The sequence below is a fragment of the Orbicella faveolata genome, unplaced genomic scaffold (genome assembly GCF_042242905.1).
Source record: "Orbicella faveolata isolate gen_17 unplaced genomic scaffold, um_ofav_v1 contig_1, whole genome shotgun sequence".
Taxonomy (NCBI): domain Eukaryota; kingdom Metazoa; phylum Cnidaria; class Anthozoa; order Scleractinia; family Merulinidae; genus Orbicella; species Orbicella faveolata.
Window position 1 is genome coordinate 15,597,025 of NW_028301536.1, and position 19,666 is coordinate 15,616,690.

Below are 19,666 nucleotides of genomic sequence, written 5' to 3' on the forward strand. Positions count from 1 at the left end.
ATGGCGGAAGGATTCCTTGTTGACGATGAAAAGGAAAGTACGGATGAAAACACAACAAAGTACTGTGATCACCCAGTTTACCGGGAAATATCACTCTCAAATGGACGAATAAATAAGATGAAGAAAGATGAAGTAAAGCGAATCCTCCTTGAACGGGGATTGGACTCGCGGTGAGCAAAAGTGTAAGCTAAATAACGTAATGTGGAATTCCGATTTCTCGAACCTTCATTTATTCGAACCTCCGGATAACTCGAACCAAAAGTCGTTTCCCTCTCCTCAGTCGAACACTGTAATTTTAACGCCGATTTCTCCAACCATCCGATTTTTTCGAACCAATTTTCGTTTCCCCCGGAGGTTCGAAAAATCGGGAATCCACTGTATCTTGTATAACAGACGTTGTCAAATTGTACATGGTTTATTCTCTTGGAGTAAGTTTCCGTCACACTTCCTTTTTTCTGCGCGTTGGTGGTCTCGAACGTTTGGAAAAGTAATCAGACAGACGTTACCTGAACCACTGATGTAGGCTGTTGCATTTCTATCAATGTTTCCCTACCTTCCCCCCCCCCCCCCCCGCCCCCACCCCTGTGACTGGCTGGAGGAACATTTTATGGCTGGAGGAATATTTCAAACTTAGTGACTGGCACCAAAAGAAATAGTTACTTTTGTTTTCCAGGAATCCTCCCTGTCAGAGCCAAGGGAGACATAATTAGAGATTTAATCTAAACAATTTCTGGTCCCCAAGAGAACAGTGATTGAGTGGGATTTTTACAGAAGTGTAGCAGCTCTTGTATGCTGTTATTGTTTAATTATTGTGGCAGCTCTTATTTTTTTAGGGGTAGGGGCATTTTTTCTGTTGTTTGGTCTATTGTTCCCTAAAAGGGTATCGACATTCGTGTGAGACCTTACAAGGGTTGCTACACATGACCCGATTTTTTATTAGCACAGCTACAATATTAGTAGACTCAGTGAGAAAATAGCGGCCCACATTCAGCATTCATAGGCAACAGTGCAATGTTTCCCTCTGTGAAGCTGTTTGCAATGCTGCCCAGTTCAAGTAGTTCAGTGAGGGATCAGTTTCATCATCAGATGCCATGTGACCTTAAAGTTGCCTATGAAAGAGTATCATGGATACTTCTTCAAGTTTATTTTACTGATATATATTAGATGTGTTTTACCAGTGGTTGAAATTTTTTGGTCAACTGTCAGTAGTCTGTCTCCCAGTTGATAGATCATTAGCAGTCAAGATCAGTTCCACTATTTTGTTGCCATTACTTTTGAATGATTTGACAACTTGGTGCAAAAAGCAGTACTGGCATGATGTCAAATAATTTTGAAAGTATTTCATTCAGCAAATTTATTTTGTAAGATGTTAGTGAATTCAGGTTTTTTTTCCTCAACCACGTGTCCTAAGTTGCGTAGTGCTTAACTGGGATGGTCTCGTGTGTCCTGAAATCTTTCTCTTTTAGTTCCAATATATTCATTTTACAGATCTTCACAATCCACAATTTTACCACAAACTTGTACAGTTATGCCCATATATGTATTTTGTTATACGTGTTCTTTGCTTGCAATGCATGCCGGGACCTTGTGCTTTTACAGGTCGCTATGTTGATTAAACCTGTGTTGTGTTGAGCTGTCAGGAGTTCATTTTCCGGATTCTACCTGGTGGCAGTGGTGGTTGACCCTAAAAATGCCTGAAACAGAACCAGCTCCACAACAAGGATTGTCCTTGGGAGCAGAACAAAACCAAACACATCCACAACCGAGTCAACTTCCACTCACAAGCCACAAGCCTCTTGTTCCACTCCTTACAACAAATGAGTTGTCCAAGATGCCTCCTAGAATATTGTGCTTCCGTCCCCGAATGATGCGATACAACCCCAAAGTCTTGCAAGTTCCTGTTAAATGTCAGATTTCAGCTCGTGTATTGTCATGTGCTCCAGCCATTTCCCCAAATACATCTGACATACAGTTCATTAAAGAGGTTGAAGCCTTTGCTAGCTCCACAATGAACCATCTTCCTGCAACTGCTCAGCACCTTCAAGAGATCATAGAAGTTCAGTGAAATGATGAAGTATGCATGCAAGTCAGAAGGTATTGCCAAGATAGTTGGCCAGTATACATGCCCCATCAACCCCTACTCAGGCCATATTGCAAAAGCAGAGTTCACTGAGCAGTCGTTGACGATCTTCTCCTCAATGATGAACGCATCGTAATCCCACAAGCTCTAAGATTGAAAGTACGAGACTGCATCCATCATGGTCACCTCGGCATTAGCAAATGTAGTGCTAGAGCCAGAATGTCAGTTCAGTGGCCAGGGCTATCTGTACCCATCAAAGACATGGTCAAAGCATGCTTCACGTGTGCAAACAAACTGCCAGAACCCAAGGAGCCCTTGGTGTCATCATCTTTTCCCAATCACCCTTGGGAGAGGATTTGGAAGAATTCGCTTTAGTATGAGGGACAAACATACCTCATCACTATTGACTACTATTCCAGGCAGGTCGAAAGCAAGCTTCTCACAACACAAATGGGAAAGAGTGTGATCATAACTTCCAAGGTGCTATTCGCAACCCATGGTATACCAGACATAGTAATCTCACACAGTGGACACCTGTTTCAGTCCAGTATCCTTCCAAGAGTTTGCTGCCAGTTATGGGTTTGTTCACATGACTATTCTCCCAGACACCCTCGAGCAAATGGAGAGGTTGAAAGGGCTGTAAGAACTGTAAAAGGACTGTTAAAGAACAATGATGACCCCTACCTTGCACTCTTCACCTACAGATCTACTCCCGTGCAAACCGGTCTCTCACCAAGTGAACTACTTATGGGAGAAAGACTTCAGACTCAGCTCCCTGTCGCTACAAAGACATTGGCACCCAGAGACTTGAGGAGAGAACGTGAAGAAGTTGTGAAGAAAGAAGAAATCAGCAGATCCAACCAAAGGCGAAGCTTTAACCAACAACACCAAGCAAAGGAACTTCCTGACTTGACAACTGGTGAAACAGTATGGATCAGAGACCAGAATAGGGAAGATACAAGGGCGCACTCAGTATCCTTACTCCTTTCTTGTCAAAACAGAGAAGGGCACAGTATGACATGACAGATCTACTGTCCCCTTTAAAGGCAGACAAGCCAGCCACTTTCACCCATACTGCAAGCTACCATGCTGGTCAAGACCCAGAAGAAATGACTGGCCCATCTCAGCTCCCACACTGAAGCTCCATTGCAGCCTGTCTGCAGTCAAACAGTTCCATTGCTATCTCAGCTCCCGGGTACCATAACTGAAGCTCCAGTGCAGTCTGTCCACAGTCAAACAGCTCCATTACAAACACATTCAGGGAGAGTCGTTAGGCCACCTGATCGATTGGACCTCTAGACTAATATGTTTGACTTTATCAGGGCAGTCTAAGAAACTGTTATTGCATTTATGCACTTCAGAGACTGTGCTATGCACTATCAAATATTTGATAGTCAAACTGTTAAGTAGTAGTTAAAGTTACCATCAAATCAAGGCTTAAGGAGGGAACAATGCTTGCAGACATACAATTACCTTTATCTTTGTTAATCAGTTCACTCGATTGCACTAGGAAGGGAAGTGCCTATATATTTATTTGTCATGCATATTCTTTGCTTGCAGTGCATGCTGGGACCTTGTGCTTTCATGGGTCGCCATGTTGATTAAACACGTGTTGTGTTGAGTTGTCCTGAGTTCATTCTACGGATTCTACAAAATTCACCACATGAGCAGCCACCAACTTGCTCGATAGCTGTGTTGGTAGAGCACCACACCAGTATCAAAAAGGTCATGGATTTGAATCTTGTTCAAACTCAAATATTTTTCCAGGTTTTATTTTCTCAACTACCAAATTTGCTCACATAATTGTAGTGATCTCTTGCGTCTTTGGTTCTTTCTCCCACTGTTGAAATATAACGTGTTTCATAGAATTATTCCAGGGTTGTCGTTATGTTTTGAGTCACCTGTTGCATTAATAGTAGTAGAAGTCTTTATTAAGAAATCAGTCACAACATACGTGTGGCTTTACAATCAATAACAAACTAAGCTAAACTAGAAAAAACCTATCATATGTATTGCAAGAAAAATTTTAAGAAATAAATTTAAAAAGACATTATTTACAAAAGCCCATTTGAATCATTCCTTTTTAACTTTAGGGAGTATGAAGCCATGGCCCCTTTCTCTAAGAGCTCTGTTACGTTTGGGTGGGAGCAAGTCATATAGTACATGGCCAGTGTCACTTGTGATTCTTTTGAAAAGATCACTGTCCCTATCCTTTATAACATCAGATATCAAAATGATCTTATTGGTATAGCTAAAACGATAGGCTCGCCAAAAAAAAGTGTCAATCTGATCTAAATATTTGCCTTGATAGGTGGAGCCCCACACTTCTAATCCATACAGAAATAATGACATTATTATAAAATCTCACACCTGTAACAAAATTGTTTTTTGTGGGTTAATGTTATGAATAACGGGCAAGTTCACCCTTAACATCAAGGGCCCATCAAGCTTACTCAGCCATAACATGTACAGTTGTTATGGGTTACATCCCTTTATGGCAGTCCTGTATTCACTTGCATTTCTTCACCATCTTCAAGTACACTTATACTTTTACTAGTGAATTGATTCACGCTTCTGTTTCCTTACCTTTTGATGAATTTCTCGAACTCAAGTCTTCAAAATCACAACATGACTAGCTCCCAGGACTGCATTTGTATTATGAAGGTCATGAGTTTAAATCCCATCCAATTCTATTCTTTTTTCCATGCTTTATTTTTTTTTTTTTTTTTTGCTAAATTTCTGTACTTAACTACAACAATCTCTCATATCTTTAAACATGAGCTGACTGTTCATCAATTGCATTTTCTTCACAGGGGAGTAAAGGAAGTTCTTCAAAAGCGATTGAAGAACCACATCAAGAAAGAGAAATTAGTGCAAGCTAAACTGGCACAGGAAAAGAGGATGAATGAAGTTCATTTTTACTGTGTTATAGATTTTGAAGCAACTTGTGAGGAAGATAATCCAAAGGACTACATTCATGAGATAATAGAGTTTCCTGCTGTACTCGTGGATGCGACTACTCTAGAAGTGGTGAGTGAATTGCTGAGACATTAGCTAAACTGTGCACTGTCAATTTAGCCACACAAAGCCACCCAATGACAGCTTGTCCTGAAAATTTTAAATGGGAAAAAGGAAGGATTTTATTCCTATATGTTTGAATCCCTCATGAGTGATTTATCACCTCAAAATACTACTAATAATTGCTTTGTATTCTGTAGAAATGGATGTGTTAAAAAATATGTATTAATATGAGAGATGTATTTTGAAAATGTACCAGCCAAGTACAGTCAAACGCTCTCTTCAACAATGGTAATGACTACAACAAAGTTGTGTAAATCTGTATTCCTAGACTGACTAACAGTAATTCTATGTCTATTAATTAATGCCTAATAATAATCATCATCTGTCCTTTTCATGCCACTGATTCCAACTGGTCCAGTCCTATGCCCTCTGTTGGGCCACTCTCCATCACAGATGAGCTGAAGCCAGCTCTTTCATTGCATTGCCTAATAGCGGAGCTCTGAGCACCATAACTATAGGAAGAGAACCACATGCACACCTAGAAGTAGAAACCCATGCATCTCTTTTTTCATGGTCAACATTGCTAGTGGCATGGATCGCGGGCACGGGCACCCTACGACAACGAAAATGATGACTATGTTGTGCAACACGGCAGCAATACTCCAGCTAATAGGTCGACCAAGTCACGAAGCCTAGGTTTACACTATACATCTGTTACATTGGTCATCTATGTTACGGTCAATTGACACCTGTCAAAGCAAGGTATTTGCTGACCAGTATCACGTGACCATATCACAGGCTCATGTTTAGAGCTCATCGAGATCACATGTTTTTTTAAGTTGACCGCTGACCAAATGTTGTTTTTCGATTGGATTGAAACAGAAGGCCAAACAATATAAACAGAAAACCACCACAGAGTTACAAACTCAAATCAAAATTCTTGCTTATCCTGGGTTAGTTTCATCAGACTTAAAACAACCCAGCCCAGGAGCTCCGCCTTTAGGCTTGGCTAAATCTATATATTATTAGTATATATCTACTAGCGTTCTATCACGAACACCATTTGCTGATTGGCTACACTACTCACTATCTATTCTGTGATAGATAGTGAGTACCTAACAGTGTGTGGTTGTTATCAAAATGACGGCAGATTCTTTCTGTTTTCAAAGTGTCTGTGAAGGGGATTTAGATAAAGTTTTGAACGACTAGTAGATTTATACTAAGGGACTGTTCATTTTTTATAAGGTGGGGGGGGGCTGGTGGGATTTGGGGGGGGGCCATGTGGAAAAAAAATGGCTTTCGAGGGGGGGCTATCCCAAAAAAATAAGGGAAAAGGGGGGTCACGTGAAATATTTTAGTAAAACTTTAAAATGGCATAATGTTTGAATATCAAAAAAATTGCCATAGAATAAACATAGAAGGCAGGATATAAATTTATTACAAACTTTCCTTCTGCTTTAAAAAAACGTTTGGCAACAAAAAGCATTTGTAGCTACTGAAAAGAAGTATTTAACACTGTTATTTTCGAATGCAACTTTCACTGGCACTCATCTTCATCTCCGCTGTCGTCGAGTTCTTCGTCGCCGCTTGTGCTGCTATGGGAGTCTCTTTCACCAATGCTGTAAGAAGCAGCAATGCTTTCCGTCAGAGTGTACTCTTCAGGGTACATGAAGGTGTAAACATAATCTCTGACTTCCCGCTCAAGGTTGGTGGTGATTCTGCTTCTTGCAGCATTGGTGAAATAATTCCCTTCCAAGAGCTGTGCGATGTATGGCCCATCTATTCTAAATATCGACGTGGCAACATCCTCAACTTTAAGACACTCTTCCGGGACGGCTGTTCTAGGAGGGTACACAAGGCATTGTGGAAGATCATTTCCTAGCGGATTTCCAACACAGATTCCATAAACTCATTGGACATTGTTTTCAGTCCGCTTCCTCTTTCTTTCATTTGACTTTCTGCGGTTTTCTTTTTTCCTTCTCCTTTTGTTGATGTGCTGTTTGAGTATGCCTTTGAATGTGCTGTTATAATTGCTGTTCTTATTTTCTAGTGCTTCCATGTCCTGCGTAACCTTCATCAACTTAGCTTCTGTACATTTGATCTGTTTTACATTAAAACTGTGGGCAAATTCTTCGCCCTGCTTTAAAGCAAGCCCATTGGACTGAAAGAGTGTGGAATCGTGTTCCTTTACATCTTTCAATATGACATTCAACTTTTCCACCATTGCTCTGTGCTCTTTGATGGAGAAGTTCAGTTTTCTTCCATCACTGGGCTTCAACTGGTACCCTTGCATGGAAAACTCACTCGCCCTTTCTGAACAGCCATCCGCACCTAGAAAAATTGCTTCTTTTGCATGTAAGATGTCAAACTGCCTGGATCGTTCAGCTGTATACCTTTTCTTAAACGACTCGTCGCTTTCGCCATTATTGCGCATTTTGGAATGAGCCTCTTTCATGATGCTCATGTAGTAATGCGCTCTTTCCCCGATTGGATTAACAATATAAAGAAGAAAGAGCATGGAAGTGGCAGGCTGGTTTTATCTGACCCAGAGAGCGTTGCTCTATTTGCAGATAAGTTTATTGTCAAATCGAAGTTTGTGGTGGATTATCTTCAGCATCTCGAAGTGCTGGAATTTAAAAGGAAAAAGAGAGCAGAAGAAAAGGCAAAGTTAAGTAGGGAGGAGGATTATCCTTGGACTGAGTTGTGCGAAGATCTAACCAAGCTTAAAAAGCTACGTGTTCCAGAACTAAACAAGTACTCAAACCACCACGGGCTGAAGCAGCATTTGAAAAGCAGCAAGAGCGAGAAAGTAAAGGCAATTGTAAGACATTCATGCTTGCAGCAGAAGAGTCCTCTCAGAGCTGGCCAACCAACACAGAGAAATGCCAGGATATTGACACAAAATGACAACAGGGCAAGTGCTGACAGCAGTGAAACGGATGAAAGTGACAATGATGAGTATGACAGTGATGCCATTGACTCTGGGGGAGAAGATGACTCAAGTGACGTCATTCTTGCATTCATCAATTCAGATGAGGAAGATGCCAATGAGAGGCCAAATGCCACACGCTCAGGGCGAGCCATAACTAGGAGATCCGAAATTGACTTTCTTTCTTTCGATTTGTTTTTTAAACAACAGCTCTCTGTCGTATAGAGATTGTAAATATTGTCTTCATAGTGAGCACAATAACGTGAAGTAGGGGGATAATAGAGAAATATTAAAAAAGTTGAAATCTAAATATTGTTTGTTCAATTTTTTTTTTGGGGGGGGTCATCCCAAAAAATGACCGCTACAAGGGGGGGCCATGTGAAAAAATTGGTAAGCTGAGGGGGGGTCATGCGATTTTTAAATGGTGCTTCCCAAATCCAACCAGCCCCCCCTCCCTCATAAAAAATGAACGGTCCCTAAAACAATTAGATTATTCACTCTTGATTTCTACGCATGTGCCCTCATCAGGTATCATGTAATAGAAATCTTGAGAGCTCTCATAATCTAATTGTTTAATAGACATGTAAAAAAATGGTTGCAGGACATAGAACTACAATTAGAGAAGTACCAAAATTAATACTCTGTGGAAGGAATAGGAGGACTGACTTAGAAAATCAGTTTCGTCAATGTCTTTTGGCTGAGAAATAACTGATACATGTTTCTAAGAGCTTTTCTGTGAGGCAGTGACCTGTTCTGAAGTATGGGAGGCGAGACAACCTCATGGTAAACCTAGCTGCTGAACTCCAGATCAAGTGGTCTGAATTCAAACCCTGGCCAGGGTCATTGTGTTGTGTCCTTGGGCAAGACACTTAACTCAAACAGTTCCTGACCTCACCCAGGTGTATAAATTGCTACCAGCAAATTGAATGCTTACCCTGTTATGGACTAGCATTCTATCCAAGTGTAGTAGGAATACTCCTAGTTACAGCCTTCTATGAAACTGGAGATAAGCACCGGCTGTTTGGTACCAGTTGGTAAGAGGAACTCTCCTAATTAGCAGATAATGTGTCACCATCAACACAATAGAATGAAGGGTAAGAGAGTTACAGTAATTCCTAATAAAGGCCTTGCACATTAGGAAATGGGTCTTACGTTATTTGTAGATCACTCTTGCCATATGAAATCCCGGAGGGGTCTAAAAATGGCCAATCCTGTGACTTAAATGTCACTCATGTGGACAGTCCAAGTGGCTTTACACACCTTTTCATCCTCCAAGAAATCATCTATGCAATACACATGGTAACTTCAACCATAACTGCTTACCGTGTCTAAAAATAACTTGAGAGCTATTACCTTGAGAATACAGCCTACATGGGGGATTCACTCTCTTACCCTTTAAATATCATCCCTTGGTCTAGGTCAGTAAATTGCTGTTCAGAGATTTATTCCTTACACTGACACTTGAATACATTCATGAGAGTTTCAAGTTGTTGCTTGACTGTTGATTGCAGTTGATTGGCTGTTGTTGCTCCACTGTTCAGAGATTTATTCCTTGTACTGATACTTGAATAGATTCATTAGAGTTTCAACTTGTTGCTTGATTAGATTATATTGATTTTTATCCACCTAAATGTATAGTAGGCTAAGGGCTCCATGAGTAGGTTAAGAGTTACATATGTGACTTTTTTTCAAGAGAAGGGGGCTGGTGATTATTCATTCATTTCTGCACATAGCAGGCATTCTAATCTTCCTAATTTTATAGGATTTTTCAGAATTTATTTTCTCAATTTCTAAAAAACTGTCTCTATTCCTGGAAAAGTACTTCTAGTAGTAAAGCCTCTTACGCCCAACTAGCTCACAGCTGTCTGGCAGTGCTTAATTCCGGTTTCAGTAGCATGAAGTGGCTAGAAGTTTTGCTACTCTTCCCTGGACAGCTCGCTACATGTGTCACAGGGTTATCCTCAGCATTTTGTCAGGCTGCCCCAACAACTCACAGGTACCCATTTGTACACCTGACTGGAAAGTAAGCTCTTTTAACATTTTAATTGTGATGCACACTACATACAACACTGGTACAGCTACTTACACAATTTACAGCAGTAATCCAACTACTAAACTCTCTTACATTACTAACAAAACTTGTTATACAGTGCGATAACTTACACACTACTTACAATACGATACGATTACAGATGCTACTTTTGCATAACTTACTCTACAATACTATACGAGTACTTATTCTACTTACGATACTAATACTTACACTACTTACAATATAATGCGACTACTGATGCTACTTACAGATAATTTTAAATATAAGTAAGTTTCAACCACTCTCTCGATTCTGAAACACAGTCTACGTTCTTCCCGGGCTCCTTTCCGGAACAGCAGCTGGTAATGAAGCTTAGATGGAGAGAGGCACTGTGAGAGTCAAGTGTCTTGCGCAAGAACACAACACAATGTCCCCAGCCAGGGCTCGAACCCAGGGCTACTTGATCCAGAGTCCAATGAACTACCCGTTAGGTCATTATGCCTCCCAGTACTTCTGCAGTATGAGGCTAAAACTTATGGGCTCCAACCTTCTGTTGAATGTCTCTGGTCATATACTTATATTTCAGGTATCAGAGTTTCACGAGTACTGTAAACCACACTGTAAAACACAACTTTCAGAGTTTTGTCAAGAACTAACTGGAGTTACACAGGTAAATTAAATGCTTATTTGAAAAAATAAACACCGTGTTCAACTGACAATGAAAAGAGCAAAGTTTAGGGTTGAAATCATTGGCAATCTGTGATTTCTTTTAATGGGATTTTTATGAGAACAGTCATTTGACATCACTGGAAGAAATAGAATCCTATAATCGACGTTGATTTCCCAGTATGAGTTATTTTAATGAGTTATTTTAAGTTAGGGGGAAGACAGAGCAGGAACCCAGGAGAAAACGAATGGGTGGGAATCCGAGGGAAACGGTCCTTGTGAGATGATGTGAAGCAGAAAATCATGTAAAATGTTGCATAAAGGCAAAGGAGAAAGTGTCGGGAGCTTCCAGTGAATAAGATGGGAACTGGGGTAAAGGGTGTGGGAAGATCAGATCCGCCCCCTTATCGCCCCCTATCCCCCCTGCCTATTTTTAAGATGGCATTCACCCATTGTAATAATAAAATCTTCATATTATCCAGGGTATCTATCTTGCAGTGTGGTACTCTTTCACGGAGGCCTGAATATTTATCTCCACATGAGACACTGATCCCGGTAGTATGCAGGACGCGTGTCAAGAGCGCCCGACTGGTATCTGGCCTGGGAGGTCTGGGTTTGAATCTTGTTGAAGGCTCAGATTTTTTTCTTTGTTCCACGCTCGCGAAATAATGAACATTGCATCTTTCACAATAAACTGACGTTCAGCTCCCTTGTAAATGAATGTCTTTTTCAGGGCTTTTGTGGTAATTAAATTTCACTTCAGAACCATTTTTTCCTTCTCTTTCTGTCTGAAAGGAAACTGTAGACAATGCTGCTGCTTTTCCAGAAGTCCTTTCCAAGTTTGAGCAGTGGCTTACGGATCACAAACTTGGATCAGAATATAAATTTGGTGTTGTCACGGATGGGTAAGCCAGCATTTGACTCATATCAATATCTAAATCCGCTTGTAAATCTGAAGCTTCATGCTACCAAACAGCTGTTCCAAAGCCTGAATTTCAACCTCGCCTCCAGTCGGCTTCTTACTAGTCACGATGCAAATTAGCTGATGAGCACATCGGAAGTTTTTGTTCAAGTTTGGTGATGACAACTAGAGATTGAAATGCATTAACACAGGACATAAGACGCTGCGAAACAGAACACTCTTCTTAGTCACTAAGACTCCACCTGTTGAATAGTTTTTCAAATTTGTCGTTTGTAATCTGATAGAGACTACAGGGATGTTTAGCCTGCGTACAACTAGAGGAACAACGAAAAAAGTAGGCATTTGCACGCAGTCTTAATAACGGACTTTAAACTGCCAGTGCACATTATTGAATCCCTCTTTTATCTCTCCTTTGGTTGTAGCCATTGGGATATGGGCCGTTGTTTCTCGAGACAGTGCCGATTATGCTCCATTTCCGTCCCCAAGTTTGCCAGGAAATGGATAAATCTGAGAAAACTGTACAGAAATTTTTACAAAGTGCCAAAAGGCACTCTCGAGGATATGGTGAAGAATCTTGGAATGAGATTCGAAGGAAGGCCACACAGTGGAATAGATGATGCGAGAAACATTGCACGTATTTTACAAAAGATGGTCCAAGATGGCTGCGAAATCAAGTTTAATCACGATGAGCGCCTCTTGGATAAAACCTAACGTTAACTGTATTCAAACAAGAACGTCTCCGTCAAACTATTTAGTAGTATGACTCTGGTCAGTTGGAGCTTTTTAGTCTTGCTTCCGTTCGTTTCTTTTAATAGCAGGTCGTTCGTTTAATGTGAACAAAATGTTAGCAAAGACCGTGCGAGTTTGTTCATTTATTGCACAATTAAATTACGAACACGAGATTTCTATCGCGTGATAGTTGACAAGGGCGCCGCCTGAGTCAACTGTCACGCATAGAAAAAGCATAGTAGCGGTCGCCATTTTGTTAACAAGCGTACACTGCTAAGCTACTTACTATCTACAACAGAATAGATAGTGAGTAGCGTAGCCAATCAGAGAACAGCATACGCGATAGAAAGCTAGTAGATTTATAGTAAACAGGTGATAGTTAATGAGGCCGAAAGTCGAATCAACTATCGCCTCAAAGGAATTGGTACCATCGTTGTAACTTATTATTACTAAGTTTATGAACTAGCATTAACCCTTTACCCCCTAAGAGTGCAAATTGGCACACAAGGTCGTAACTTTGTGAATATTTGAGAGATATCTATGAATTTTTGCCATGAAAATTGTCCTATGAAGATCTGCTCATTGAAGTCATAAAATTTTGACCCCCTCCCATCCAAGACATGGTTGACCACCCCCAGAAGATTTAAGTTCCTTTTTCGGGATGCAAATGGAATGCAGGACTTGTTTCATATCAAGCTATGCACTAAGAGCTGCTAAATAAGCTATAGTTTAGTGGTATACCTAATATAGTAGAAGATTGGTACATTTTTGAAGTCGTTCATTTTCCCATTTTAAAGCAATTTCTCTCAAAATGTCTACCTGCTTCATAGCTGCTGGTGTCAATTCTTAAATAAGCTGATTAGTGGCTTTCAAATGGCATATTGTACACGGGCAGAGTGTCTTTATTTGCCGATTTGGGAAAAACTGCCGTTCGCCTTAGGGGGTAAAGGGTTAACAAAAAAAGAGAACATAATGAGGCTAGGAGCCAGCGCCAAGCGATGAAGGTTTGGGTAGTAATGTACAAACTGTAGATAGAGTGTAAAGGAAAGAAATTAACTCCGCAGTTGCGAAGTTGAAGCCTAAAAGAATTTCGTCGACGGAATATCAACTCATGACCTCACTGTGTTTATTCTTGTTTGCTGGGAGTATTGAGTAGTGTTCTCCGTTCTTTTTCCAGTTTCGTTTCATTTTTTCTTGAACAAGTAGACTTTCCGCCATCTTAGTTTCGCCCAGCAGAGAGCCGCTGGACGACACGGCGTCGCACAAAACCTGAAATGTAAATAAGTGGTTGTTGGTGTCTTTCGTGATGGTGGTAATCAAATTCAGCTCTGATGCGTGGAGTGATAGCGCGAAGCTGTTCGCTGAAATCAACCCTACTGTTGGGCGTAGTTTCTGCTGTTGTGACTTCGTATTGTTGCTGTAAAGAATTCCAGTCTCCTAAATTTCACAGAAACAATTTGTCAGCATCTGAAGACAAGTTTTTTTGTTTGTTTATTTGTTTGTTTTTTTGTTCGTTTTGTTTTTAACAGTACAAAGCTTACAGTACTTACTTACAATGTGCGATACTTAAGCTACTAACAATACTATACTCTACTTACAACACAACACTTACAGTACTTACAATGTGAGATACGTACGCTAGTAACAATGCTATACTCTACGCTTTACTTATAAAAAAAAAAAAAAGAAAAAACATACAGCTACTTGCGTTACTTACAATACGGATTACTTAAGCTACAAAATCCAGAAAATAAAGGGGGACGGGGATGTATGTTAAATTTTAGTGAACTGAGCTTCTAACTCAAAGGAGATCAAAACGATTACAGATAGTTTCCCTGCTGATTCACTGAAATTTAGCTTTATATACTTTGAGCATTGAAGCGTGGAAAATAGGAAGGGAATGTCTGGTAGAAAGGAAAGTGTAAAAAGAGCGAGAGACTTCAAACTGGTAAAAGGTTACTAAAGAGAGAAATGTTCAATTTCTTTCTTATATTGCTTTAAAAAAGGCTTAAAATTTTCAGTAGTTGGAATATTTCCTTTGCTTCTGCAAAGCCAAATGTAGAATCTCGCAAGTAACAGAACAAAGTTAATTGCAGCCTTGTTTTTGGAAGTATCAGGCGTCAGACCCAAGACGACAAGATTGTTTAGAAGATTGTCGTTGGATAAAAAGTTACGATCCTTTAGAGAAGCAATAAGGTGTTTCCAGAAAAGTTCTATTTTGCTGCAGAACCAGAAAAGATGCGTGAAATTTTCAGCTTCCTCATGGCAAAATGTACACTAATGGCATCTTTGTATCCCATTTTGACTAAAGATACGTTTGTTGCCAAAGTTTGATGAAGGAATCTAAATTGAAATTCAATCAGTTTGGTGCTTTTGGTACATTTAACAGCAGTCATGTATGTGTTATGCAAGATCAAATCACGAGCTTCTGGGAAAACCTTTTTCCATTTCTCCTGACTAGAAATTTTGTAGTTACATTTTACTTCCACCAGTTTTTGATAAGCTAGTCTGGTGGGCTTTCTCGATTTTAAAAAGGCGGTTGTGAAAGACTCTTGTTCTTTACAATTTAGTGGTACAATTGGTGGTTTTTTATTTTTCCAGAGTTCTGGGAGGGTAGATGTCATTCCATAGAGTTTCAACGGGCAAACCTTGGTATGATACTTGCTTTCAAATTCTGTTGGTGACAAGAAAGTGCTTGGTTGTTCCTTAACGATTTGGTTCACATGAGAAATGCCCATTTGATACCAACTGTTATTGAAAACCGGTTTGTCGATAACTCTAATCAAAGAATTATACCATAAGCTTTGTGTGAGGAAGGACTCTACCGTTTCTATTGAGCCTTCATAGTTTAATTCAGACCATATCTCGAGAATCTCTTTCAGAAAGGGGCTAAGATTGTTAGCAAGCTTCGTCGAGTCTCTTATGTCAAGGTTGACCCTAAAAACAGTTTGGCCTCCAAGTTTTTCGAGCTCAGCGTCAAAAAAAGTTTCCATTTCCCCCTGTTATTTTCGTCCAGGTACTTTCTTATCCACACGGACTTAAGGGCTTTATTAAAAGAAGCAATGTCAATCATTCTAAGTCCTCCGTTGCCATAGTTTTGGGTGATAACGTTTCTCTTGATTTTATCACCTTTACTGTTCCAAAGGAAGTTAAAAAAGAGGTCAATTATTTGTTTTATAATTTGAGAGAACTTGAAGAGGCGACAAAAGATGAATTACTTGGGAGGCAACCAAACTCTTAAGAACTGTTATTTTCCCGATAAGGCTTAGTCTTCGAACTGTCTAGCAGCCCAAGCAGTTCCACATTGTTTCTATTTTTTCGACGGAGTTAAGTTTGATTGTAATTTCCGGGTCGGTTGATAGCCAAACTCCGAGCGCTTCAACCCTTGTATTTTGCCAGTTGAAATCTTTTTCTGGGTGCAGTTTTTCACTTTTGCCAGCACAAGAGCCTATCCAAAGAGCCTCAGTCTTTTACTGTTCAGTCTGAGACCTGAAACTTTCTCGAAGCTTTCTAAGATCCTCAGGGCTTCAGAGAGTGACTTTTCTGAACCATCAATAATTAAAGTTGTGTTGTCAGCATATTGGCTCAATTTAATCTCAGTGTTCTTAACTAATAAACCTTTTATGTCTGCATTTTTCCGGATTGCTTTGGCCAGAATTTCGGCTGAAAGAATAAAAAGGTAAGGGGAGAGAGGAAAGCCTTGGCGGACAACCCTGTGGACCGAAAAGAAGTTGGTTGCGCATCCGTTGCATTGTTCATAATACAGCTTTCAGTGTTGTTATAAAAGGGTTTAAACCATTGGACAATGGAAGGGCCAAATCCGAAAGAAATAAGTGTTTCTTGTATAAAAGACCATTCCAATGTGTCAAACGCTTTCTCAAAGTCAAGGAAAAGTAGAAGTCCGGGAATTTGTTTTGCAGCGGTGTAATTAATAACGCTGTCAATTAGACGAATGTTCTCTCCTATAAACCGTCCTTTCAAAAAACCAGTCTGGACATTGTCTATCAGTTTGTGGAGATGGGTCTTCAGGTGGTTTGCAATCGCTTTTGTAGCTATCTTGTAATCGCAGTTCAAGAGTGTAAGTGGCCTCCAGTTTTTGATGTAGCAAAGTTCTTCACTCTTCTTGGGAATAAGTTTTATTACACCCGTTTTTGAGATATAGACAGCTGGCCGATCTCAAAACCGTAACTTAAAGCTTCTAGCAGAGGTTTGGAAACTTCACTCCAAAACATTTGGTAAAATTTAGAAGGCAAGTTATCTGTTCCGGGGCTTTTGTCTGGTTCCATATCTTTCAAAGCATTCCAATTCAGTTAACAAACCTTCAATGGAATCGCGTTCCTCGTTGCTTAAAACGGTGTTGTTCTCCGAAAAAAAAAGTCACTTTCTGGAAGGATCGAGTCAGTTTTCATCTTAGAAGAGTAAAGATCCTTGAAGAAAGACTCGCATTCATAAAGCATTTCCTTATCTGTGGTTGCAAAGTCGTTCTAACATTTCTCTAAGCGACTAATTGTTCCCTGTCTGTAATGTCGTTTTTGTAGATTTAGAAAGTATTTTGTGTTTTTTTCTCCTTCATTATGCCATCGGGTTCTCGGCCGTAACATGGCACCCTTTGTACGATACTCAATAATTTCTTCCATCTCACTTCTAAGATTATCAAGTTTTGACTGTAGCAGCGATTTTTGTGTGTCGCTCAGGGCAGTGTTTTCATCCAATTCTTTTTCCAAACCTGATAATTCTTTGTAAAGGATATCCTCACGGGACTTAGTTTTGTAGTTTTTGGCTGCTGCATACGCAATCGATTTTTCTCTTACTTTCATTTTGATCATATCCCAGAGCAGGGTCGGATTAACCGAGTTGTCAAACTGGTATTCGCTTTTTGTTTGGTACATAGTTGTTTTGATTAAGTTCAAATATTCCTCCTCTTTCAAGAGCGAGGTGTTTAGATTCCAAAAGCCTCTTCCTCTTGGGTTGTAGTGTAGGGCTATTTTAAGCAATATCATTGAATGATCGGTTTTGTACCCGGGAACAATGTCTGCCAGGTTGATATCGCAGATTAAATCTGAGCTTATTAAAAAGAAATCAAGTCTGCATTGAATTTCTGGCTTCTTCCGGCGCCATGTATATCCGTGTTTATCAGCGTTCAGCGTTCTCCATATATCAGTTAAGTTCTTTGCAATTTTGACTGATTATTTTCAGCGTATTTTGGTAGGTTCTGGGAAGGCCGCCCTTCTTATCCCGGCCCCTTAACATCCAAAACGAGATTGAAATCACCACCCAAGATTATTTCTTCGCACGCAAAGTCATGTAAGTGATCTGGAGACAAGTTCTTTCTTTCCAAACGAACACCTTGAGATCTGAGGGAGACAGGTTAAACAGTGCTGGTGAGTGAGTGATAGATTTCTCAAATCTCTTTTCAGGTTTTAAAGCCATCGACTGTAGTAGAGTGCCATAAATGCAGTATAATTCAACTGAAAATTTTATTGCATGGATATAAGACATAAGATAATTTCATACAGTTTGACAACAACACGTTTGGCTTATTTTCTTTCAAAAACGAAAACTGAATGGGGGACATAATGTCTTGTTGCAATTACTGTGCAGTGCTTTACCACATATCGTCCAGATGGATTTTACTGTATGACTTTTATAACTTTTTATTACTTTACCTCTAGACTTCAGATTGCGTGCATGTATTCCATTAACTCGCATTTCTAATATTGTTTTAATTCGGCATAGCTATTTCATAAGGTATCAGTAGAGCTTCAGCAGCAGGTCTTTTCTCTGACGTAGTTTTTCGGTTTCTTGCGGAAGTCGTGTTCATCGTGAATAATTTTTAATTTTTTTTTTTCCTTTTTCATGCTAAGAGTTTTTCATCTGATAGGATTTCTCTGCTGGAAACAAACCCTACCCGGGGATTGCTATCAGACAGGGGTGTTATCAAAACCCGTCGGGTGTGTAAACATGCCTGCTATCCATGCAAATGATACGACTGAAACACTTTACTGACCTATACAGACACGGGTTGAAGACTTAAGTCACGGGATGATTTCTTGTTTGTGATGTGACTTTCAAATTTAGGTATATTAGGTGCTCTTTTCATCGATGTTAACTTATCAACGCTTTGTTGTTTTTTTATCCAAACAAAATACTGTGGAATACTCATCAACTTACTTACCTATATTGTTCAAGATCTCTCCACCAGATCTCAATGTACTTGCACGGTTGGAAGGTAACTTTGAATCCAATTTTGAAAAACCCCCTCTGTAAAGTCCAAAAGGCTGCAGATCTTTACAGAAAACACTGAAAGTTAAAACGGCAAGTACGGCTAAAAGAAGGAATGAACAGATGCGTGCCATAACGTAAACATAAACGCAAACCGAAACACCACTTACCCGGAAGAGTTGTCATTTGCATTTCCGGTTTTGTGCGATTTTAGGCCAGCGGTTAGCTTCAAAAACGAAACTACAAAAAAGGCGGAAGGATCCCTTGTTGACGATGAAAAGGAAAGTACGGATGAAAACACAACACACTACTGTGATCACCCTGTCTACAGGGAAATATCACTCTCAAATGGACGAATAAACAAGATGAAGAAAGATGAAGTAAAACGAATCCTCCTTGAACGTGGATTGGACTCGCGGTGAGCAAAAGTTTAACGGCTAAATAACATCAGGACGTAACATGTCGATAATTTCGATAGTCGATAAAAAACGATCGTTGTCGATCGAATTCGATACTAATCAATCGACAAATATCGGATGTCGATAAAAATCGATCACACAATTTCTTGTGATTATCGACTTTGATCGACTTTGATCGATTTTGATTTTTAGTTTTTTAGTCAACTTTATTGCCATACGGATTTACTTTAGACCTGTTTACACTTCTGTAATTTCGTGGCCGATTGAAAAATGTGTCTGCATTTTTGTAGATAAAATTGATAATCAGTTAAAATCTTGTGATTATCGACTTTTATCGACAAATTAAACTTGTCGATTGACGATTATCGAAAAATATCGAGTACTATCGACTTATCGACTACGTTCTTGAAGATCGACTTTGATCGACATGTTACGTCCCGATAACATACAGTGGAATCCCAATTTCTCGCACCCTCGTTTATTTGAACCTCCCAGTAACTCGAACCAAAAGTTGTTTCCCTCTCATAATTCGAACACTGTAATTTTACCGCCGATTTTTCGAACCAATTTTCGTTTCCCTTTGAGGTTCGAAAAATTGGCATTCCATTGTATCTACACCATGTACAATAGACATTGTCAAATTCTA

The 19,666-nt window shown here is 39.8% G+C and overlaps 3 protein-coding genes across 4 annotated transcripts in view; 2 read left to right on the plus strand and 1 right to left on the minus strand.

Annotated features, from left to right (window-relative positions):
- Positions 1–13,487, plus strand: LOC149118213 (3'-5' exoribonuclease 1-like). 2 transcript variants are annotated; one of them, XM_089291845.1, is made up of 5 exons: positions 1–170; positions 4,894–5,110; positions 10,649–10,732; positions 11,524–11,633; positions 12,073–13,487. In XM_089291845.1, exons 1-5 carry the CDS (start codon positions 1–3, stop codon positions 12,359–12,361), a joined length of 870 nt encoding a protein of 289 aa, XP_089147971.1. In that variant the 3' UTR covers positions 12,362–13,487. The 2 variants fall into 2 exon arrangements, with proteins under 2 accessions (XP_089147971.1, XP_089147966.1); XM_089291840.1 differs by lacking the exon at positions 1–170 and having other exon boundaries at positions 4,608–5,110.
- LOC149118214 (uncharacterized) lies at positions 13,484–18,841 on the minus strand. Its single transcript, XM_089291861.1, has 2 exons — positions 18,555–18,841; positions 13,484–13,816 (listed from the first exon to the last, which is right to left on the minus strand). The coding sequence occupies exons 1-2, from the start codon at positions 18,733–18,735 to the stop codon at positions 13,599–13,601; spliced, it is 399 nt and encodes a 132-aa protein (XP_089147987.1). The 5' UTR covers positions 18,736–18,841; the 3' UTR covers positions 13,484–13,598.
- LOC110050204 (3'-5' exoribonuclease 1-like) overlaps positions 18,838–19,666 on the plus strand; it is a 13,732-nt gene continuing 12,903 nt past the window's right edge. The window contains exon 1 of the mRNA XM_089291857.1: positions 18,838–19,019. Coding sequence (XP_089147983.1) covers positions 18,967–19,019 — 53 coding nt within the window. The 5' untranslated portion in view covers positions 18,838–18,966. The remainder of the gene's footprint in view (positions 19,020–19,666) is intronic.

Bases quoted from the DNA above. Each gene is read 5' to 3' on its own strand.
- LOC149118213 (XM_089291840.1), top strand. From the start codon at position 4,673: ATGAATTTCTCGAACTCAAGTCTTCAAAATCACAACATGACTAGCTCC. The intron at 5,111-10,648 runs GTGAGTGAATTG...CTTATATTTCAG, and splicing joins ATGCGACTACTCTAGAAGTG to GTATCAGAGTTTCACGAGTA. The intron at 11,634-12,072 runs GTAAGCCAGCAT...CTTTGGTTGTAG, and splicing joins TTTGGTGTTGTCACGGATGG to CCATTGGGATATGGGCCGTT.
- LOC149118214 (XM_089291861.1), bottom strand. From the start codon at position 18,735: ATGGCACGCATCTGTTCATTCCTTCTTTTAGCCGTACTTGCCGTTTTA. The intron at 13,817-18,554 runs GTAAGTAAGTTG...TGTGAAATTTAG, and splicing joins AGAGATCTTGAACAATATAG to GAGACTGGAATTCTTTACAG.